Source organism: Melozone crissalis, unplaced genomic scaffold, assembly GCF_028551555.1.
Source record: "Melozone crissalis strain CALT ecotype California unplaced genomic scaffold, PUWL_Pcris_2 ptg000063l_1, whole genome shotgun sequence".
NCBI lineage: Eukaryota > Metazoa > Chordata > Aves > Passeriformes > Passerellidae > Melozone > Melozone crissalis.
The window spans coordinates 14,549,630-14,573,584 of NW_026535841.1; the positions used below are offsets into that span (position 1 = coordinate 14,549,630).

Sequence of the window (23,955 nt, forward strand, 5' to 3'; positions counted from 1 at the left end):
CGCGCTCCCGGCCCGCCCGCCGGGACCCGCGCCCGCCGCCGCCCCAGCCCCGCCCCCCGGGCAGCGCCGCGGCGCCATTGGCCGAGGGCGCTGTCACTCTGCCGCTCTGCCGGCGCTCGGCCCCGCCCCCAGCAGCGGCGCGGTGCCATTGGTCGAGGGCGCTGTCACTCCGCCCGTCGCGCCGTCATATGGCCGAGTGGGGCGCGGCGGGGCGGAAGTGGTGTGGCCGTGAGGGAGTCTCGGCGGGTGGCCGGGGAGGTTCCTCAGGGTGCTCGTCAGAGCGGCCGGCCGGCAGTGGGGAGGTTCCTCAGGGTGCCCGTCAGAGTGGCCAGGGAGGTTCCTCAGGGTGCCCGTCAGAGCGGCCGGGGAGGCCCGGCACGGTGACCCTCAGAGCGGCCGGCAGGCAGTGGGGAGATCCCTCAGGGTGTCCCTCACAGCGGCCGGGGCGGCCCGGCACGGTGCCCGTCTGAGCGGCCGGCAGCGCCAGCCGGAGCTGGGCAGCCCGGGGTGTGCGGCGCCTCTCCCCGCCGTGACCCGGCTGCCGCTCGGGGGCTGCACCGGGAAATGGAAGTGGAAATGCACAGAATCCCCGAACCGTCCCAGAGGAAGGAGCTCTGGCTGGCCCTGCCCAGGCAGGGTCACCTGGCACAGGAAGGCGCCCAGGCGGGTGTGCAGGGAGGCAGGATCCGTCGCCTCCATGGGCAGCTGCTCTGCCATCCTTCGTGAAAAGAGTTCTTCACGGAGAGGTGCTTTGGTTTTTGGACATTGTTCCTCACCCTGTGGCTGGGCACCACTGAAAAGAGCCTGGCACCAGTTTCTTGGCACCCGCCTCTGAGATACTTATGCATTAGTGAGATCCCTTCTCAGTCTTCTTGAGACTAAACAGTCTCAATTCCTGTGTTCTCTCAAAAGAGATGCTCTAGACCCCAAATAATCTTTTTTTAGGGTTATTTAATGCTATAGTTAAAGACTGTCTCACAACAAGGCCTTTCAGCAGGAAAAGGTGATGAATGTGTGGTGTTAAAGGCTGTTTTAATAAGAGTTTTTATACGTGTCTTTATCTGTGTTTTTATACGTGTTTTAATACGTGTTTGAGGCCAGCTCAGCCCCCAGGATGTGCCTGGTGACTCGGATGGGAGCAGTAGCTGGGCGTGAGGACATGCAGGAATTATCCAGGTACACATGGAGAGTGAACACTGATTTCAGTGGGACAAAGCATGTGATTAAAATGGGAAAACATAAGATTACAAGATTACAACCCTGAGATGTGCTGCAGTTCGACCATCACACCTGTTGAGGTACAGGATGTGAATGCATTAAATTGTCTTCAGCAGCAGATCTTAAAGTCTTATTTTTGGCCAGAACAAAGTGGGTAAGACACTGCTGGTTGTGTGTTTTCAATGAAAAAAGTTAAGTTTATTGACATCATGTAGTTACATACCAAACATTCAGGCATGACTTACTTTGGAGCAAGTGATGCTTGTAAAAGTAAATACAGTCATTCAGTAATGGGCCTTTGTAAATAACATATGCCATAAAAATGACTGATTACATATATTTGCTTTCTTAACTAGTTAAGAAATTTCATGACAAAGGACAATGAGGAAAAGGCAACCAGCTGTACAGGCATTTCTTTGTGAACTACTGTAACGTGACTGATTCTGTAACAAAACTACATTTCATCTTTTCCTAGCTTATTGTCATATTAGCTGTGATTGCACTTTCTGAGGAGTTTGGCAGTATTTTCTGGGGACTCAAAGTAATAAAGCACACTTTGAATTATTGTGTCTTATTTTCATGTTTTAGACCCTTCATCGTTTACGTTGGTGAGTGAGGTGAGATTTCTATATTGACCTGTCCCACAACTGGTACAAACACCTAACAATGCTGAGCAGCAGTTGGAATGTACATTAAAATGTTACTTGACTCTTTAGGGATAGAGATGCAGGTAACTCACTAAATTCACAAGTTGCTGTTCTCTCTGGAAGTACAGCAGGAAGGAGGTTTTCATTTCCCTCCAAACAATACTGAGCTACAGTGTGTTTAAAAGTTCATTCTGATACATCCAGGACCCTTTCTGTGCACACAGTGAGTGCAGCTGTGTCTGTACAGGAATACATTCATGCATTTCCGTGTTTTCAAGTTGCAATGCACATTTCCAGATTATTTTTTCAGTCAAAGCCTAAATAGCATAAAGCCAGAGTTACCATAAATAGTGATAACATGTTAAGATCTCTTTGAGTGTTTCCTTTATTTCCTCTTTATTTCTCAGGTGACTGGTTGAGTTTCCTCATTTCTCACGGAGCAGGCTTTGTCTTGCTTTAATGTTTGCGTTTTTTCTTCTTTGTGTTGCGCACTAAATGTGTTGGACAGCATTTGCTAACCCAAAACGTGGCTTTCTGAGCTTTCACAGCCAGGGTACAGCTGCAGAATCTCCATTTTTGGTTCCAAGGCTGCTCTGGGCACACCCTGCCAGAGCTGCGAGGTGTGACACGCCTGGATGGGCTGTGGGGACATCTGAAAGGCCCCTCCTGGAGGGGGGTTGAGAATCCCAAGTGTGCTTCCCATGGGCTACTTCCAGGCTGGAATCCTGGCCACGCTGACAAAAGCCCTCCACATCTCAGCAGGAGTGGGATTTCATGCCAGAAACACTTTCTGGAATGGTGACAGGACTGTTCTAGAGCCAATGGTTTGGTTCTGCCTGCCCTTAGATTAGCATTTACCCTGTTTTTAGCATTTCTGCAGCATTTGCTGCTCTTATAGGTTGCAGCCAAAATTTTTAGTTCCAGTGGAGTTTGAAGTGGTCTAAAGAATGTTGGGCTGAATCCAAGGGATAACTCAGTGAGATGCAGTTAGCACAGCTCTGCAGCATTCAGTTTCATTAGCAAAATATGAGCCTGCCTACCAGAATGTTTACAGTTTGCCAGAACCCACTCCAGTGTGTGTTTTTATGACGCTTAAACACTCAATTTCAGAACACCTGTTAGCCTCAGAAATCCACACAAATTATTGGAAGAAGTACTGTTTCAGAAATGATTAATTCAATATTTCTCTGCATGTGGCATATTTTATCTCTGTCTACCTGACAGTGAAATATGAATAATGAGGCACTGCAGGTTTTTGAAGACCACTTTTCCCTGTCTTCTCCAGCTTTGGGGAAGCTGGCATCTGTGTGACCCTGTGGTGAATTACATCAGGCAATCTGACCAGGTTATAAGCAAAAAGTGACTTTTCTGGCCAATCAGGCCCCTTCTCATCACCACCAATGTGCTGCACCTGGTCTCAATACTGTCACAAGAGTTGAAACAGGTTCAGGTGGGTATCTACAATCAGCCACCTGTTTCCTATTGATCTCCCAACGGATTCCCTGAGCTGGCCTCTCACCTTCCTGCTGCTGCCCCACTCAGCCGTTCTGTGTTTCTGGCTCTAACTAGGGTGGACCCTTTTATCCTGAACACTGCCTTGCTGGTTTGGGATATTGTTTTCTTCATCTGGAGTACAGGTTTGTTCTTTTTTCTTCTCTGTTTTGTTGTATCTTTGGGTTCTGCCTGTCGCTGTGATTTCTTGCTTTTTCCCTGGTCTCACACACCTTTGGTTCTGCTGCATTTTGAGGCCTTCCTGATGCTGGGAGTGGTCTTTGACCATCTCATTCCTTACTCTTCAGACTAGCACATTCCTCTGGCTGCTCTGGTGCTTGGCATCTTACCCACCTTTAGGTTTTTTCCTATGGCTGTTCCTGCCCCAAGCATGGGGCACCTCCTGGGTGGCAGCGGGAGGCAGAGGCTGTGCTGCTGTCCACAGGAGGCCTTTGAGTTCCCATTCCCCGGCCATGATCCCAGCGTGTCACTTCTGTGCCGGACTGGCGAGGGCACACAGCGCTGTCCAGAGGCGTGGGCGGGCACCCAGACCTCTGCCAGGTATCCAGGTGCCCTCTGCCCGGGAGCACCTGCCAGGGCCGGCCCATCCCCGCCGGGTGGGTCGGGCAGGGCTCGGGGCCGCGGCCGCTCCGGCCCCGCTCCGCAGCGCCGTTTCCGGGCCCGCGGGCAGGTGAGGCGGCGGCGGGCGGAGCGGAGGGAGCGGAGCGGCCGCGATGAGGCTGCTGCTGCTGGCGTGCCTGCGGGCACAGACCGGCAACGCCACCACGGCCGCCAGGATCCGGTGAGTGAGTGAGCGCCGCTATGGGGAGGATGCGCCGCGCTCCGCGCCCGCCATGCGCGGCCGGCGCCGGCGCACGGTGGCGGCTCCGGCGGCCCCGGGAGTGCGGGGGGTGGCGGCACAGCCCGGCGGGCCCGGGTGTGCGGTGGCTCCGCCGGCCCCGGCAGCGTGTGGGGAGCGGCGGCCCGGGGGTGTGCGGGGGGCGGTGGCCGAGCCCGGGGACACCGCGGGGCCGCCCCCGCTGCGGCGCTGCCCGGCACGGTGCCCGCCCGGTGCGTGCCCAGAGCGGGCACGGCCGGCGGCGCCCGGGCCGCTCTCGCCCCGCAGCGTGGCCGGGTCCCGCACAGCCCCGGCGGGCACCGGCTGCGGGGCTGGCACAGTCGGTGTGACGGGCGGCAGGGCTGCGGCTGCGGGGCTGGCACAGTCGGTGTGACGGGCAGCAGGGCTGCGGGGCTGGCACAGTCGGTGTGACGGGCAGCAGGGCTGCGGGGATGGCACAGTCGGTGTGACGGGCAGCAGGGCAGAGCCGCACAGCCCCGGCTGGCACACACGGTGTGGCGGGCAGCCCGGCAGAGCCAGAGCCAGCCCCGGCTGCAGCCGCGCGGGAGCCGCTCCGGTGGCTGCCCTCGCTGCGGCTCTCGTGGGGATGGATGGATGCATGGATAGATGGATGGATGGCGGACACGGCGCTGCAGTGCTGGGAAATCGCACGGGCGAACAGAACCGCAGAAATATCCCACATGTCCCCGTTTGGCGTTTTCTGTGACGTGGAAAGGGATGTGGCTGAGAGCATTGCTGCTGGGGCTTCACTGTGCACGTCAGCTATAAAAAAATGAATCACTATAGAAAATAAACAATTTCCCAATGGTTTTGTCCTCTTGAGGCCCAGAATAATGATTTGGGTTCATCTTATCTAAGAGTTTTCCACAGTTTAGCTGTTTCTCTCCGGATGAATCTCTTGGGACATTCTGCCATTACAAGTTTTCCCTGCCCTTGATCTGTGCATTGTCCCTCATGTGAGGTTATGCACAGCAGCATCCTCAGGCATTAGGTTTTCACACTGCCTGTGTCATAGCAAGTGCAGCCTGAGACTTCTGCAGGGCTGCTCTGTGGATGAGGCTGGTAGGGCATGTCTGCTGGTCCTGTCACCCAGGCACTGAGGATAGAAACTCCAGAGAAAGCTGAAGGTTTTGCTATTTTAAAACCATAATTGTTACTAAAATATTGAGACAAGTAAATTCTTTATGTGCATATATATACTTCTTTTTATGCCTGTACATTGCAGCAGAGTTCCTGTGGCATTCTGCCTTTCCTTTTGTATCTTACCCTTTGCTCTCACTGGATAGTACAAGACTAGTTATTGGGCACATCACTGCTCAATTTTCCTCTATGAGGTTATGTACCTTTACAAATCAAATATTTACTTTTCTTCTTCTTCAATTCCACTTTGAGGGAAGTCAGACGTACATTTAGGCTGGAGCTGTTCAGAGCTAATCTAGTGGAAAGCAGGTTCTGCATTGTTTCTAGTTAAAATAAGTCTGAACGAGCCAGAAAAGCAAGGGTTCACATATTATATAAAAGTCTTTTAATTACAGATATTGATAGTGAATATGTGAGCACATTGTCCTGAGCTTCAGTGGCTTAGCAAGGTGCCTTTACCCGATTTTTTTTTTAAATTTTGAACTTTTGGTTAAATATAAATGAAACAATGGTGTTGTCTCCGGGTGGAACACTTGCCAGCATAGATTAATTTTATGGCTTAATATAACAGTGTATACTCTGTTTATGATATTACAACTCTTCCAATAACTGCTTCATCTTTTCATAAATAAGGTATTCATTTCCTGAGTTTAAAGTAAGTGGTGACAAAGGTACCAGAATTTAATTTGGCTAAAAATCAACTTGCTAAAACAAGTGGTATAATGAGTGTGCTGTGGGCTTTCTTCCTATTGGTGTGCATAATCTTTAATCACCTTAAAAAATATGAGCAATGAATAAATACAGCACTAAGCAAAAGTCTTTGCTTAGGCTGCCATTGTTCAACCTTAGAAATGAGATCAAAGATGTGTCAAGGAAGAAAAGAAATTATTCTTCCCTGCCCCTTGAAATGTTTTGTTCATCTTTTATTACTTGGTAGTAAGGAGGAATAGAAATCTGAAATTAATAGGTTAATTAGAAAGATTTAGATTAACTTTTTTGCCAATATGTAAATGTTTTCTGGAGAGGGAGAAATTGTTTTGGCTCTCATTAACTGGCCGGTTAAGACACACATTCTGTAAATCTCCAGGTAATCACCTGCAAGAGAATTAAACCACAAATCCAACGGTGCTTATCATTCCTCTGGACCATTGGTTTTGAGCTTAGACGTTTAGTGGAGTATTCAGTAATCCAGACATTTCTGCTGTTTCATTTTACCCTGTGTGCCAGGGTGGGAGTCCCACAGGGGAACGCTCCAGGGCAGGGGATGCTCCTGTCCTCAGGGCAGCTCTGGGAGCTCCTGCGCCTCCCTGGTGGCTCTGCCCGGGCCGGGGCCTCCCTGCCCAGGCCGGGACATCCCTGATGGCTCTGCCCAGGCCGGGCCCTCCCTGCCCGGGCCGGGCCCTCCCTGCCCAGGCCGGGCCCTCCCTGCCCAGGCTGGGACATCCCTGATGGCTCTGCCCAGGCCGGGGCCTCCCTGCCCGGGCCGGGGCCTCCCTGCCCAGGCCGGGACCTCCTTGTTGCAACATCCCTGCTGGCCCTGCTCAGGTTGGGATGTCTCTGCTGGGACTTTCCTGCTGGGACATCCCTGCTGGCCCTGCGTGGCCATCCCCAGAGCAGGAACCTTCAGGACAGGTGTTCTTTGCACCTTAGCAAGAGGTCCATCATTTGCAGGGGCTGCCCTTGGTACCACCACGGTGTGCACTGCAGGAACTGTGTGTAACAAGGGTCCAAGCTTGGAAGAGTTCTCTGGTCCTTGCCAAGCTCAGTGACTGAGTTCAGAGCACACAGACAGCAGGAGCTGGTCCCCATCCTCACTCACATTTTTAATTTCTGCGGTTCACAGTGAACTTTACTCATGGTTCACTCATGCCAATGCAATTTGCCTATGTTGCTTCAAGGAGAGGCTTGAGAGGGAAATGAAGGACATGTTGTTTTAACAATTCTGCAAAAATAAGATCGTTTACAAAGAAAACAGGAGATCAGGCAGGGTTTCAGCTTGTGTAACTTGATGAGCTTCAGTGGGAATTGTGAGTGTTCAGGTCTGGCCAAGTTTCTGAGAGGCAGTGCTCCCTCAACAAGCTCTGAATTGTGCCATGTACATTTAACAGGAGTTGGTGCACAGCTGCTGTGCAGAGCAGACAGCTGAGGGAAAGAGATAATTAATATTTTTGGATGAAGCCTATTTTGTGCCATTCAAGAAGTGTCAGTGTATCCACCTACCAGGAACTTTTTGGAAATCAAACATTCTTTGTCTGCAAGTAATTCCATTAAATATCAGTTGAAATTTAGAAGGTAAATGTTTCTGAGAGGAAGACATCACACAAAACAGAGCAAGTTTCACAACCATAATACCTTAGAAATAAGCACACTTTTAGCTCCTGTGCCTTCTCATCAGCCAGGCTGTGTTTGGAGCTCTAAAACTGTTTCCTGATATGCAAACCTGTGAACTGCAGATTCATGCTGGAGGAGGGAGACTGCTAGCCAGGAGAAGTGAGAAGCAGTGATCAATTATGTAGGGAATAAAAATTTAAACATTGTAAAACATCGCTTGGTATTTCACAGATGTGTTAGAGAAAAATGGTTTTTGTACAGAAATCTCAAAGTGAAAACATGTCAGGAAAGGCTTGCAGCTTTTAGCAGGATCTCTGCACACAGTGTAGATCCAGAGAATGCACTTGAAAATTGCACTTATAAGCTTTGTAATTTCCAAAGAATATTAACAATGTACCAAACAAAGAGAAATTAATTTCCTGAATGCTAAAATGAGGGGGACTGGGAAATACTTTGTCCAATACTCAGGTGTGTATGAATATCAGAGTAAGCAGTGGCCAGTGTAATGTGCTGCTGAAAATGCTCTGTCACATTTACTGCATGGCTGGAGTTCTCCCTGATGCCTTCTGCTTAGAAAAACACCCAAAATCTGGGATCTGACAGCTCAACTCCACTTCAGGAATAGCATTTCCCCAAGTCATGGCACTGGCTTCCACGGGAGTTTCAGCAGAAGGGGAGAATGGGCAAGGCAATTTCTAGCTCCAAGCAACATTCGGGGTTTGTTAAGACTCTTGGGGATTTATCTCCTGTGTTAAGAACTATGATAGAGAGAAATGTAGCCTTGAGATTTGGCATTTCCAGTGTTGTCTTTGATCCCCAGACAGCAGGAGCTGGGTTAGTTTTTGTTTCTCATTCGCAAAGTATTTGTTTATGAAATGGCAAAATAATGTGAATTTGCCAGGAGGAGAAAAGATATGGATGATGTGTCTCCTGTGCCTGGGCCTCATTCAGGGACATCTGTGACTTCACACACAGATCAGTCTTCCAAAAAAATCCCTGCAATAACTGCAGCACTCCCCAGTCATGTTCCTTGGTAACAGCATATGTGTGAAAATCACCCTGCTTTTTTTGGTTATAAAGATGAAAAGCCATTTAGAAAATATGAAAATAACGCTGTAAATTTCAGCACTTAAATACTACCCAATAACTCAGCTTCTACACTTGTGTATTTCCATGGATGCATCATTTGAAACTTGTGATTAATGAGATCAAACTCAGTGGAATGTTCAGGGGATCGGGGCCTGTTTAAATCTGGGAATTTGAATTATTCTGGGAATATTTGCTTATTTTTCCTTCTGAAGATGTATGCAAAATTTTTACGTGCTCCTGAGTAGAATAAAAATGTGTAAAGAAATAATTTTGAAGTTGTAGAGGTAATGCAGAATCTCTGAGCCTTGGAACACTTGGGGAATCCCTCTCTGTTTACTGCAGAGCAGCTGCCATTCCCCAGGGAGATGTGGAGCTGTGGAATGTGTGGAGGAGAAGTAGTCATCCCTAGTATATTGTAAAAAAACCACTTCTGATTGGAATTCCTGGCTGGGTTTTCTCGATTCCTGCTGTCCTGAGAGAGTTATTTTCAAATTAATTGTAATATGCAAACATATTGCTTGTACATGATAGCGATTTATGGTAATTGGAGTGCTGATGGGAAAAAACCCTCTTAGACCATTTAATGAGCACCTGTGAAATGATGGAATGCTTGCAGCAGCATCCCAAGGAATGCCTGGGAGGTTTTCCCTCCACAGCTGGGAGATTGGGGCATCGTTATTGGGATGTAAATGGAGAGCCTGTGCAAGGGCAGGGCAGGTACTGGGAAGCAGCTCGTGGGGCAGCTGGTGTTGAGAGTGGCTCAGCAGTGTCAATAAGGAGCTTGAGATGTGGCCGTGTTTCATTATTTGTTAGCAGATATCATGATTTATTGGTCTGGTTTGGAGCAGTGGAATGAAAGGAGTTTCTCTGGGGGCTGAGGAGGGAATCCAGCACCGTGTGTGGTGCCAGTGCAGCTCTGTCTGACACAGTCAGGGCTGGCACATTCCCTCCAAGTCCCCCAGACATTTTACAGCACTTTTAGCACCAATTTCTGCAGGAGTGACTAACTTCTGCAGGACAGAAAATCACATTTCTGGGGAGGCTGTGCAGTAATCAGGAGATGAAAGCTGACGTGATGCAGGCAGTCAATGAGCTAGCAGGATTTCAATGCCAGAACAATTAATACACGATGAGAAATCAATCAGTGCCACGATACGGGATAAGCACAGAACGTTCCTGTGGTGTTTGTGTGATCCTGGCAGTGCAAACACCCCGTGTCAGCTGGGATTTGCTGCTCTGGGTGTTTGCTGGTGCTCCTGGAGCACTGATACCCGGTTTGATGTTCCTGGAGCACTGATACCCGATTTGATGCTCCTGGAGCACTGATACCTGGTTCTGGTCTGGGGCAGGAGTGGGGCTGTCTGCAATCATCAGTCCCTGGCACCAATGCCAGGGTTTGGTTCTGGTCTGGGGCAGGAGTGGGGCTGTCTGCAATCATCAGTCCCTGGCACCAATGCCAGGGTTTGGTTCTGTTTAGGGCAGGAGTGGGGCTGTCTGCAATCATCAGTCCCTGGCTCTGGCAGCCCTGGCACCAATGTTTTCACATGAGAACCACTGCAAGGAAAGGGGCATGGCTGAGCTCACTGCCAGGGGCTTGCTGGTTGTTTTTGCTTTTTGGAATTGAGATTTTAAAGCAGGTTGTGAAGGTATTTGTGTCATTACTTTTGTGTAGTTTTTTTGCTTATACTTCAGTATTTGTGCCATTACTTTTGTGTAGTTTTTTTGCTTATACTTCAATATTTGTGCCATTACTTTTGTGTAGTTTTTTCGCTTATATTTCAATAATCCTTTGCCTGGTTTATAAATGGGTGAGCTGAGACAAGAAGCAATTAAACCCACCATCAAACAGAAGGGGAACACAGTTCAGCTCTCTGGCTCTCTTGATGCATTCATTTTTGATGTTCTGTGTTTGGAGTGGCATTGACCAGCTGGACACGTTTGTGCTTTCTTCATCTGGTGTCCTTTCTGCAGAACAAGGAGCTGAGAATCTCTAAGAGCAAGGCCTGACACAGGAATTCTGACACCTCCCTTCAAAAGGAGGGATTATTTCAGAATAATAAGTTGAGTCAGGAAGGTCCTGACCACGCTTCATTTTTTCTGATTTTTGTGGTGCTCAGGCTTGGCCCAGGCAGTGTTACCTTGCTGGAAGGTGCCTGTGGCTTCACAGTGGTGAAGATAACAAATATCTTCCAGGAAAAAAACCAGCCTTGTGAGCAGCTCCTTGTTGATGTCTGCTTGAACAAAAAAGGCATAAAGTTGAAAGCCAGAGCAAAGTTTAAGGAAAAACGTTTTGATTAAGTTTGCCTCATACACTGGTGTGTTATAACATTAATAGTGACTTCTTTATTCTCTTTCTGTTTGCCCCAATAATGAAGGAATCATCTACAGGCTGCAGGCCACATCTGTGTTCTCAAAGATGCTTTCATGTATGGAAGTGCAGCTGAAATAGCAAACCTGACCTCCTCAGACAAGTTTGATGCAGCCCTGGCCATTCACCTCTATAAAGGAGGCAGACTGCTGCAAGGTAATCCTCCTCCTGCTTTGCAATAAAAACACCTCCCAAAAAGTCCTGCGAGGATGAATCCTAGCTGCTGCACATGGCTGTAAATGTACAACCCCACACAGAACATCCTCTCTCTGTTTATCCATTTCAGCAAACGTTCAGAAATGCTAAAAATCCCTCTCGATGGGAGGCCTGATAGAGAGAGAACTAAATAAATGTACTTTTCAACCACATGGTGCTCTTGGTAATTAAGTGCTTTAACTGCATCAGGATGAGAGCATTACATTAACATTAGATCCTTTCAGTAAATGTGTTCTTTCAGAGGACAATGGCTTGGCTAAGGAGAGCTGGGCTCAAATGGAAGGAAGCAGGGAGGATAATTTCATTTTTCTGCTCAAAAACGAGTCAGGGTTTTTCAACGTGAAATAACATTCCTGTCAGCCAGGCTGCAGGAGACAGGATGTTATCAGACAAATAATAAAATTTTCGATTCTCTTTAGCCACGGAGAACAAAATTTTAGCCTGCCACTAATGACAGACTGGGAGCACTGGCTCTGAGAATTACAGGCAGTAATTTCACCTGCTGAAATTGCACTTTGTGCATCCTCAGCTGAGAGCACCCTGAGTCACAGGAATCTGTCCAAAGGCACAGAACTGCACCTTCCACTGATCTCTGGGCAGCTCTGGGCTTGGTTTGGATGTCAGCAGTGCCCCCATTGTTCTGGGGGTGCGCAGACAGCCTGAATTTCTGTGTCTGCTCTGCTGGGCTGCTTCTGCTCCGCAGGGGCTCTGGTTTCAGCGGGGACCTGAAATACAAACACAAAAAAATAAATGTAAAATGTAAAGTAATGTAAAATGAGCTGTGCTCACATATGAATTAAGGCTTGTTGGAACATAGAGGTGATTGGTTTTTTGACAAGACCTTGAATTGTTTTGGAGGAAGCGCATGGAAAGTCTGAGCACCATCTTTTTGGGGTTTTTTGGGGATTTTTGCTGAGGAACAGAAGATAAAGCTGAATTTTAGTGTTTATTGGAGTACAGTTTTACTGGAGTTTAACTTGCGTGGCAATGCCCAAATGGTGTTGCTGTTGCCTTTTCAAAGTCCCAAGTGACCTAAAAGCCTGATACCTTACAAAAGGAGTTTCAATAAATCAGTTACACTGATTTATTGATTATTATCAGTTACACTGTTCTAAAAGTATCTGCAGTGACTGAAAGAGAAATAAACCAAAAATCTCTGCAGAGCAGGACAGTAATAGTAAGGTTGCTGAGATGATCACAGCCAAAGTGTAAAGGTTATTGCAGACTTTGGGACAAAAAAGGGATCCAGAGAACGTTCCTGGCTCCTGGGACATTTAGAAATTTAGTGATTGCACTGCCATTGCTGCCACACTATTGATCTGCTTGGCCTCATCCCGCAAATTCTGTTTACAGGATCAGCACACCCAATAGATGGCATCATAATTATTCCCTTTTTTAATTCATGACAGAGGCAGTGCATATTTGATATGGTGTTACAGAGAGTCTGTCTCTGGAAGATTAGAGGCAGTGGTGCTTTGATAGAGCACATCAAGTCCCTCCACCTGCAAACATTAGAGTGTGATATCAACAAATGCCAAGGAAATTCTCCAAGTAGCCAGAATGGTAATTAGTCTTTCGTTCTTTTTGCTTGCTCTCTCATTTAGTAATGAGGAAATTAGCAATGCTAATAAATCCTGATCTTACAGCTCACTTAACTTTCAAATACAAATTGAAATCTATGGTACATTTTCTGTCTTTATCAACAAACTTTGTTTCCCATTTGGTTTGATGTCCTGTGAAAGTGCAGTTATTGTGTGTGGGGTTACAGTGCTAAAAAAATAAACATTCAAGTTTCCTTTTCAGAGATTTTTGCTCAGATAGGTGATTCAGTGCTATCAATGCCCTTTTTCACTCTGGTCATGACACATTGGCCACCTTCTGATTGCTTTGCAGGGAGCAGAATTCCCTTTGGGATCATCTTTGGAGGGACAGATGTCAATGAAGACGTGAAGTGCAAAGAGAAGCGCCAGGTGATGGGAGCAGTGCTGGAGAGAGCCAGGTAAGGGCAGGGCTGGAATTTCTGACAGGAAATTGCATTTTTGAGGCAGATCTTTAGGAAGTTTCCCCACACACTTGGAAGCACTGGAAGACGTGGAGGCCAGCAGAAAACCCCGGAGTGCTGAAATCCTGGTGACCTTTACCTGTGTTTGTGATTCAGTGGTGGAGGGGGAGCAGTGTGATCAGAAAGTGCAGCCTGTTTGTTTGGGATTGCCCTGCTCCTCACACACAGCTTGTGCACAGAATGCCTGCTGGAAAAGTGGATCCCTCTGGTACAAGCAGATTTTTTTTTTTTTTAATTTTATTTTTTCTCCTGCTAATTTGTTCCTTTCCCTGGGCCCATGAGCAAAGAAGCAGAGACTGAAAAAAGTCTTTAAGCCAATTCTCTCAGTTTTTAGGGGAAATGACAAGGGAGCATTTTCAGGTGTTTTAAAGTCTGGAAAGCTCTGGTGCTGTGCCAGTGTGGTCATCAAATGTAGAGCAAGAACTGATCCTAAACCAGAGGAAATTACTAAAGACTGAGAAGCCTTTTGAGCGTGTTTCATAGTTTCAACATCCTCAGAAGTTTTCTCCTGACTGATCCAAAGGTTTGTTGACTTCAGCAGTGTTTGCTCGTGGCCGTGGTGGGGGAGGAAACCTGGATTTTGGGCCAGGCAGGATCTGCTCCAGCTCCTCTCACCTGCTCTGTCCTTGCTGCTGCCTCTCCATTTCCCAGCTATTATTGGCTCACTCGGCCCTGGCAGAGATGTGCTGCTCTGTCTGTAATCCCCCATAAAGTGTGGTAAGCAAACAGATTTTAAAGACACCACTTAATCACACTCATTGAAAAATCATTAGGGCACGTTCCTGTGCCCCAGCGTGGCTTGGAGCTGAGAGCAACTTAAGGTTCCACTCAGGAAAAAATTTATGTACTTGTTTACTTTTGTTATCAAATAATCAGAAGTTGTTCTTTAAACAGGTCTGAAGGAAAAGAAAAAGATATCTAATGTGCCAGATGGATTTCAGCACTGTGCAAAATGAGAAATACATAAAAACAATCTCTGAGTGTGCCCATTTGATCCATCTCTGTTTAAAATATCATCTGTCACAAATACACCTAATACAAAATCTGCTTTACTGAATGTTTTTTAATGCTATTGAGTTGGGAACCTGAAGTATACCTTAACAGCTTGAATTATCTATGATCTTTCAAAATGTATTATGACATCCCTGTGCAGTTTACAATATTTTCTCTACTAGAGGAAAAGCATCTCAGTTTTCCAGAAGTTATTCTGAATGTGCCTCTTCTCCAGTAGCATCACTGCTGTTATTCATTGCATGGTTATTAAAAGAAACATTGATTTTTTTTCTTTATTGATTGCAGGGTTCTAAGCAGAAAGCATCATGAATTGTAGATTACTTGTCCAGTACAATATCCCAGCACATTCCATAAAACAAACTATTGAACACTGTCTGGCCTTATGAGTGTTTCATTTTTAATCAAATCCCTCTAAATGGTGCTTGTACCCCTCTGGGGTATTTTTTTTCCTATTGAACAGTATTTTGTAGACTTAGAAGTGACATCTTTTTATGCTTGTTAATGTGATGTGTTGAAAGGATAATTGCACGATCTGGGGAGGGAGCATATGCAGCTTGACAAAGGCAGCGTTTGCAGGGGCTTTAATACCCTCAAAGCTGGCAGCTTGTGGTGTGAAATCCATTGCAGGGCCTTAAAGCAGATCCTACAGAACACACGCAGGGGAATAAGGTTTGTTTCACCCAGCGAAAGCAGGAGTTCTAGTTCAGCATTTGTGGGAATCCTGCTGCTGCTGTGAGCATTAATTTGGGCAAACTGGCAGCTGTGCCCTTGTTTGGGGTTCTCTTTGAGGAATCCCCACTTCACCTTCCCAGGAAAGCCTGAGGAGCTGCTGCTGCTTTAACCAGGGTTTGGTGCTGGTTTAGCCAGGGTTTGGTGCTGGTTTAACCAGGGTTTGTGCTGGTTTAACCAGGGTTTGGTGCTGCTTTAACCAGGGTTTGGTGCTGGTTTAACCAGGGTTTGGTGCTGGTTTAACCAGGGTTTGGTGCTGCTTTAACCAGGGTTTGCTGCTGCTTTAACCAGGGTTTGGTGCTGGTTTAACCAGGGTTTGCTGCTGGTTTAACCAGGGTTTGTGCTGGTTTAACCAGGGTTTGTGCTGGTTTAACCAGGGTTTGGTGCTGGTTTAACCAGGATTTGTGCTGGTTTAACCAGGGTTTGCTGCTGGTTTAAGCACAATTTGCTGCTGGTTTAACCAAATTTGCTGCTGGAACAAGTGCAAAGCTTGAGGAGCTGCTGCTGGTTTAACCAAATTTCCTGCTGGAGCAAGTGCAAAGCCTGCTTTTGTCTTTCAGCTGGGATCAGCTCTGTAAGCCTCTGATCTTAGTTCTTATCAAGGTTTTTTTCTGAAGTACTTTTTTTAACGTTTAAACACTTTAAGCAGATGATCCCAACTATTTTTGTCCCCCTAACCAGGTTTGCGGTGGCTTTCACGGTGGAAATGAAGGAGCTGGCAGCAGCAGAGTGGGTATGTTGGAGTGGCAGTGCTTACTGTATTAGCAGATATGCATGCTCCTAAGTGTGCCCTAAATATGCAGAGAATTGCAATAATCTGCATTGTTCCCAGCCCTGCTGTCCTTTCGGAGAGAGCATTTCATGCTGATGTGCAGTCAGAGGGGCCTGGCATTAAAAGCTCTTTAGGATTAGCAGAGAGTGTGGAGCAGCTCAGGAAGTGTTTCTCTGTAACATTTAACACAAATCATTTGTTATTACCAAGTCTCTCCTGATGCCAAATTGTTTCTTTTGGCATCATTAACTAAACTTTAAAATTCCTCCAGACAGCACTAGTTACAATAGAGAATTTGGAGGTATAATTTGAAAATACTTGTTTGGTCAACTCTGGGAACAGAGTGAACCTCTTAAGGGGAGCTGCAGAGGTAAATTAGATTTGATTTTTCTGTGTGCTGATCAGCAGACCAGTGAGGGGTGAGCAGGAGCCATTGGGGATGGGAGCAGCAAGGCAGGAGCTCCCTCCTGCAGGAGGTGTTGGCTCACTCACCTCACCCTGGAAACACCAGCTGAGGCTGAACAATTAATGCAAGAAGTTAAAACAAAGTGCTCGGCACCTTTTCAGTTCCAATTTGCATCATAGGACAACCATTAATGCACTCTTGTCTCAAAAATAATCACTGAGAGTGCAGGATATACAATGCCTTATTCCAGCATTAATTGATTTTTAAAATCTGTTTTTATTGAAAGGATACATGAGCAGAGATGGGATTTGGTATTTTATTTTACAAATGTGATTTGGTTTTAATAGTTACTGCAGTGAACTTCATGATGGGTTAAAGGGAAAGGGCACAGCTTCTGTCAGGGATATTAAGCAAGAAAAGGACAAAAGTAACAGTGTGTAAGGAGAGGAAACCAAACTGAGCTTTGAAATAGTTCCAGAATCAGCACCTCAAATGCTTTTAGGTACCAGGCTTTGATTTCACCTAAACACTTTGTACTGGGGGCCTGTGAGAGTGATGCAGGGTTTGGGGTCTGGGGCAGGGAACTGGACGCAGATCTGGCCCATCCTGAACTGAAATCCAGCTGCTGCCTGTGCCTGAAATGCTCTGATCCTGAACTGGAATCCAGCTGCAGGGAATGGCAGGCAGATCTGCCCCATCCTGAACTGAAATCCAGCTGCTGCCTGTGCCTGAAATGCTCTGATCCTGAACTGGAATCCAGCTGCAGGGAATGGCGGGCAGATCTGCCCCATCCTGAACTGAAATCCAGCTGCTGCCTGTGCCTGAAATGCTCTGATCCTGAACTGGAATCCAGCTGCAGGGAATGGCGGGCAGATCTGCCCCATCCTGAACTGAAATCCAGCTGCTGGCATGTGCTGAGGGCTGGGGCTCCTGCCCTGCTGGCTCTGTGGGAAGGCTCAGAGCAAAAGGCTCAGATTTGCTGCTTCCAGGCAGTGAGGGGTATGAGCACGTCCTTCCCCCACAGCTCCTATTGATGATTTTCATGATATTCACGGTATTTACATGTGAGCTCACACTGCTCTGAGCTGCCCTGCTCCTCCAATGGGGCTCCATTAGCTGGGATATCACCCAAGAATGTACATCACAGACATGTCAGCAGTTGCACTGTGCCCAAAGGCTGTCTCTTCCAAAAAATTCTCTTCCATTTCATTGGATAAATTACCTTAATTCTGAAGTGTATAACCCAGCCCTTGCAATGATCTGCACTCCAGGTGAGTTTGAAATGCTGTAAAAGATCTCGTGCCCATGGTCAGATTTTTATTTCAGGAGCATAAAACTGGTGCAGAGGAATTACCTAAGCCACTTTTATTAGCATTCATTTCATTTCCCATTCTCCTCAAGCCCATTTAGAATAAAGCATAAGAGAAAATTGATCTATAAAGAGTGAGTGCATCCCTGAGCCCTGTCCCAGTGCTCTCAGAGCCTCCAGGGCTGTTTCTGCTCCCTGAGCCCTCTGGGGTCCTGCAGGGCAGGAACGAGGATGCTGAACTTGAAATTCTCTCTTAACTTGGTGTTTTCAGGTGCTGCCCCCTGCTTTTCCCACCTCCTTTTTCCTGGTTTTCTCTGTTTTGCTCCCTTTTCCTGCAGAGTTCAGTTCTGGGGTTGGCAGTGCTGTCCCATTGCTTGCAGGAGGTTTTTATCATTTTATCATTTTTATCATGCTGGGAAATTCAAAGTGTTAGTCAGAGAAGGTCCGCTGTTAGGTAATAAAATGATGTGACGATGTGTTAAACTATTTTTATTATTTTAAATCCTTTGAACACAAAAGCTCAAGGAAGATGAAGTCCATGGAATATCCCCAGGTAGCGCAGAGCTGTTTCTTTCTCCCCCACTTCATTCCCGTGTGGATTTGCTGCTTTTTTGTGTAATTTTGGTGACATTGCTCACCCTGATTCTCAGAAACCACCTCCTCCCCATCTGTGAGCTGCTTGGAGATGACTTTTTTAGTGACCTCTTTTCTTCCAGTTTCTTTTCCCAGTTCATTTTTAGTAACTGCAGAGCCTGGGCAGGGGACTGAGGGGCAGCCACAAAGGAGCAACAGGGAAAACCAAAATCTCTGCAATTTAAAAAAAAAATCACTTCTGTGGCTTCCTATTTCCTGAGCTGACTGGTTCAAGAATTGAAGTTTCTTTCTGAACTGATTTTCTTTTCACTAAAAAAAAAAATTATTCCACAAATCCACAGTTGGAGTTATAGAAAGATATTGAAATAGGAAATTGCTTCTTTAATCACCTAAATTAAATAACAGCGCTTCAGGAGTGATTTTGGAAGTGTAGTAATTACCTCTTTTACTACAGCTATTTTAAGGTAATTTATTTTGTAATTTTTATTTGTGACTGTTCTGCAATAACCACCAAGCACCAGTTTTCCAGTCTAGGCAAGTCTTTGTCTTATATTTGACAGCAGTTTCTGAAACTGAGATGTTTATAAATTGTATTATAGATAAATATAAACTGGATTTTCAAAACCAGTCTTCCAAGACCAACAGCTTTTTGGGAACTAGTGCTGATTTTCAGCTAGACAGTTGAAATTTGTTTTATTCCAGAAAAACAGGGTAATGATCATAAGAGAGGATACAGAGACAAACTAAAAATATATATATTTGTACTAACTTGGTAATTGTGTTTCTTGCAAAATTGATTCATTGATACTGTAAATGGACATAGTAAATATAAATTACATTGTTGGCTTTTGGAGTTACTAAATGTATCTAATAGTTTTGATTTTCAATAGTCGGAAGAAAATCACACTGACATGTGTTTTGTTGCCCTTTAGTGTGGGGTTTTTTTGAGGATTGAACAGATATTTTCATGTTGAACTCTGAAAGCTTTTTTCTTCTCCTTCTCTTTAAAGCCAGATGCTCGGAAGAAAATTTATGTCCAAAGCCAAGGTGAGAGCTTTGAGATCCTGCTGAAGGATTCCCTGCCTGTGGTTCCTGTGGTTTGTGATGTACCTGCCTTCCTGCCCTGACCCATGGGCTGCTCTGCTCTGCTCCCTAATTTGAGCTTTTTCCTCTGCCCTTAATTGCGGCAGAATTTCAGTCTCTGTGCCTCAGTTTCCCCTCCCTGGGTGCTCTGTGGATGCTTTCCCAGCTCCCCTCCAGCAGAAATCCCAAAGGGAGCTGAAATGGGGCAGCTCTGAGCTTCTCCGAAGGCTGCAGAGGGTTTGAGGGTGGGGAATTCTTTCCTGGAGCCCCAAATTCCTTAAAATGCTCCAGGGTGAGTTCCCAGCCCAGTGAGGGCCAAGTACACCACTGACAGTCCAGGGAGCACAGCTCAGTATTTTAGGTGTGATGGCTTCATTTCCTCATTTATTTAATTAAAAATAGCTGTCTCTGCATTCCAAAACTCATTCCACTTTGTGTATTTCGCTTTCAAAGAAAGTAACATCCTTTTCCAGGCTGTGCTGTTGAAATTGCTCATTGTGAAGTCTGTTTAGCCCGTGTTTAGTTTATATTTAAGTCTCTTGGGAGGTAATAGTTTAATAAGTGATTAAATAAATTAATAAAATAGTTTCATCATTAAAGTAATTAATCTTTAACATAAGGAAAAGCACATTCATTAATATTCAGGACAGATTAATATTAAAGTTGTGTATAAATGTGATTTATTTCCTTCTGTGTTGAGGGCTCTGTGTCGCAGCTGCCCTGGATCTGTTCTGGAATGATGTCCCCCCTCAGGTGATGCTGTCCCAGGTGTGGTTTTACCAGGCAGATTTAGCAGGGCTGTGTTGCTGGAAGGTCCCAGCACTGGGGGATTGTACAGCATTTCCCACTGGAGGAAATTTCCCTCTGGGGAACGGCTGCACAGCCTGGCATTGCTGTGAGGGGAGTTCAGGGTGCCTGCAGAAATAATTGCTTTATTGCACTTCCCAAAGCCTCAGGAGCCACAGCTCAGCCATGCAGGGGACATTTAACATGGGATCTCCTTTTTTTACACAGGAATCAAGGCTACACCCAGTGAAACATTTGACTGGTACCAATTTCTACAAAATGCAGGTAAAACTCATTTTCCCTTTGTTTACTGTGTTTATCCCTAATGGGTTTATTCCTAATTCCTTGACACCTTCCTAATAGGCGTCAAGGATGAAAGAAACTTAGAATCAGAGCTAATAATAATAACTAATCATGTAACAAAGTGCCTTAACTCTATGGGAAATGGCAGAACATCCATGAGATGAGTCTGGGCCACCCAGCAGCCAGAGTGGCTCTGGATTTGTGCTCTGGCCAGGGCTGGGCTGCACCAGGAGAGCTCCAGGCTGGGGCAGGGCCCTGGAGGTCCCTGGGGAGCACAGCACAAGTCCCTGAGCTTTGTTCTGTCCCAGCCTTTGTTCTGTCCCAGCCTGGGCTGCCTGCAGCAGTGCAGAGAGAAATGAATGCTGGTGTTTGGTTGGGCTGGAGGAGGAGGAGGAAGAAGTGCTGGTGTTTGTTTGTTTGGGCTGGAGCTGCCTCTGCTCTGCTCTGCTCTCACCTGAGCAGGTGAGGCGGGGCCCTAATTCTGAGTCACCCCATGGTGGCAATCTTTGATTCCTCCATCTTTCCCCAAAGGTGATTTATGGGCATTCCAGCCCGGTGGAAACGTTTCAGTTTTACATCCATCAGCCTGATCTCAGCTGTTCCCCGTGCTGCAGGTGAATCCTCCCCTGTGCTTTATCCCCTCAGGAGATGGGAGCCATCCCCCAGAGCCAGGGGCAGTCTGGAGCTGAGCACTGTGAGGTTATTTTGTTCTCGGAAAATCACAGTGCCCCCAAGATTAATGATTGTCTGGAGTGAAATGATTTGTCACTTGCTAGCACAGCCTCAGTGTTGATTTGATCTCTTGTCCAACCATTTTGTGATTAAATGAGCAGTCAACAGATTGAGGAGGGGGAGATTCCCCCTAAAGTGAATTTCTAATGTATTAGAGACAGTTTTTTTGCCTAATGTGTGCTAATGCAAAAGTGCAAAATAATTCATAATGTACATGAAAAGCAAACTAAAATGTGACTCTAACATCTGTGCCTTATTAAATAATAACTTGGAAACTGGCATCAGATTATTCAGTATTGTTTTTATGACTGCTTCATCTGATTTATCTCCTCTGCCTGGTGCCTGTGTCCATCTCTGGTGGCAGCCCACAATTTCCACTTCTTTTAACACTGCACATGGGCTCAGGCTTTCTGGCTGTACCTTTGGCTTTCCAGGGACTAATTAGGAGCTCCCAGTGAGCCGCTTTGTTCTGGGCATTTGCAGTTCCAAAGTGTTTAAAATTCCACTAAACCTGGAGCAGTCAGAAGCAAACCCTCAACAGCAGGAGGCAGTTTTGCTCAGGAGGATGTGATTTTGGCAGTGTGGGCTTGCACAATGTGAAAAGACCCTGAGCTTCAATGCAGATGAAGCTGCCCAGTCTCCTTCAGCTCGTGGCATTTATGGCATTTGTGAGGGGTTTTTTTTGAACATTTTTTCATGAAGTTTTATCCCATGTCTGAAGGCACTGGATGATTTTTGGGAGAAACATTTCTGCAGGTAACCCCTGCCTGTGTCTTTAGCAGAGCCCCTGAGCATTTGTCACATTCAGGATTCCCAGCACAGCTCACAGCCTGCAGTGCAGGATTTATTCCATCTGAGGCATCTCTGTGAAACACCCTGGGTGTGCAGGGTGCCAGGTTGTTGTCTCTACTGAAGCAGGTTATTCAGAACGATCCAGACCTCCCTCCACAGAACAGGCTTCCTGTGAATATTCATTGGACTGATGTTGTCAGTCAGAGGAAACATTTACTCACTTTAAATATGACATCAATACCCAAACAGCCTCTTTAAATCAATGCAATGGCTTCACAAGGAGTTTAGTGGTGGCTTTGAGTGGCAGGAGGCACCAAATGCACTTTGTGGTGGGAGAGGTGCAGCCCCAAGATCTGAATGGTGCTAAACCAAACTCTGAGGAATGCCAGCTTTGTGTGCACTCCATTTCATAGTTTGGGTGCCAATGTAAAGAGCAGTTGCCTGACACAAATGGAAGCAGTGCTGTGAAGGGTTTTTGCTGTTGTTATTATTATTATTATGGGTGCAGTACAATCTCAGTACAAATATAATGGAATTGGTATTTTTTCATAGTCTCAGACGCGGGAGCTGCAGAGATGATGGTGTGGGGTTATTGCAGAATCTCCAGGGGCTGGTTAGTCAGCATTCACTGGCTAAACCCACAAAAAAAGGCTTTTAGAGTAAATTTGCATTGTGGTTAACAGTCAGCTTCACAGTTTGCTTGTGTGGCTGAGAGACTGTGAGCAGCAGCAGCCAAAGCAGGAGGCTGAACCCAGAGAGATTGCAGCTTCTCTTTGGGAACCCAGCACCTGCAGCCCCTTTGGGAGCTCGGCCTGTTCCAGGGGGTTTTGCTGCCTGTGTCAGCCTGGAGGCCAGAGCAGGATGATCAGGCTGTGTTCCCTGACCTTGCATTGCAGGGATCTCTGTGCAGCACGGTCTGTTTGGGGTTAGCAGTTTTAGAAGTCCTATCTATAGACTTGGGAGAGTCAGGGGAAGTTCAGCCTCGTGCTGGAGACAGACTGACAGAAAATAACAAGGCAGTTTAGGAGAAGGATAAACCTGAGACTGATCTGCAGCAGCTCAAGGCTGGGGCAGAGCAGCTCTGATCACAGGCCTGAGGTCATCACTGCAGGATGAAAAGCTGCCTTTGATTCTCAGTGGGGCTGAGATACAGACCCCAGTAAACATCATGTGATGAGAGGATGCAGATAACCAACAAAGCCTGCGCTAACACACTGAGAAATCTTTGTTTAGCCCACAAACAGGGCTTAAAGCTGCTCCCATGGTGCTGTGGAACCTCAGGGTCATCACATGCCTATTGCAGCAGCAAATAAAACACGCAATATGTTTTATTTATATGCTTTTGTAGTTTGAGTTTTCAGCTCTCCTGTAATTTCTGCTTGGTGGCAGGGCTGTTGTCTGAGCTTGAGAAGTTTACATAAGCTGTCGTGGCACAGGCAGGGTTTTACAGAGGCATTAGATTTTCCTGGAGCTGTGCTGGAAAGAGAGACCCACATAAGAAAAACTGATCAGTAAAAGTTTGTGCACTTATCCAGCTGAGTGTAGTAAAACCTGTATGATAGCAGCAATAAACTGAGTTCCCAAAGTGATCTGAAAGTGCAGAGCTTTTTGTTGTCTGATCTGTTAGAAATAATGAGAAACAGGGGAGAGAAGAATTGATTGAGAATTTTGCAGTCTGATTTTTCCTGCATTAGTAGCCTGTCCCTGGAAGTTTCCAGGTTCATTTAACTCTGTCTTCACCAGGACATCAGCAGCCCCAGCATTGCTGGCTGGGAATGGCAGTGTGAGCACTTGGGGTGAAGTCACTGCCCCTCACCTTGGAGGGAGCAAACTGCTGTGTGGGGTGACATGGCACAGGAATGAACGTCTGGGGGCTGGAAAATCAGTTTGGGATTGCTGAAAGGAGGGTGGCTGGGCTCCTGGTGGTGCCATAAACTGATGGATTTCCTCTCTGAGGACAGCAGTCAGTGCTGTCAGGTGCTCAGGAGGTGGATAAATGAAATCTTTTCAAAAT

The 23,955-nt window shown here is 46.5% G+C and overlaps 1 protein-coding gene across 4 annotated transcripts in view; it reads left to right on the plus strand.

Moving 5' to 3' along the window:
• The first annotated feature begins 4,075 nt into the window (after positions 1–4,075).
• The window catches only part of GLT1D1 (glycosyltransferase 1 domain containing 1), a 37,185-nt gene continuing 17,305 nt past the window's right edge, over positions 4,076–23,955 (plus strand). For all 4 annotated transcript variants that reach the window (XR_008483865.1, XR_008483867.1, XR_008483866.1 and 1 more), the window contains exons 1-6: positions 4,076–4,158; positions 11,151–11,299; positions 13,253–13,358; positions 15,846–15,897; positions 19,256–19,292; positions 20,343–20,399. Coding sequence is in view for 1 of the 4 variants with exons in the window: in XM_054289025.1 (XP_054145000.1) it covers positions 4,091–4,158; positions 11,151–11,299; positions 13,253–13,358; positions 15,846–15,897; positions 19,256–19,292; positions 20,343–20,399 (469 nt within the window). In the remaining 3 variants the exon portion in view is untranslated. The remainder of the gene's footprint in view (positions 4,159–11,150; positions 11,300–13,252; positions 13,359–15,845; positions 15,898–19,255; positions 19,293–20,342; positions 20,400–23,955) is intronic.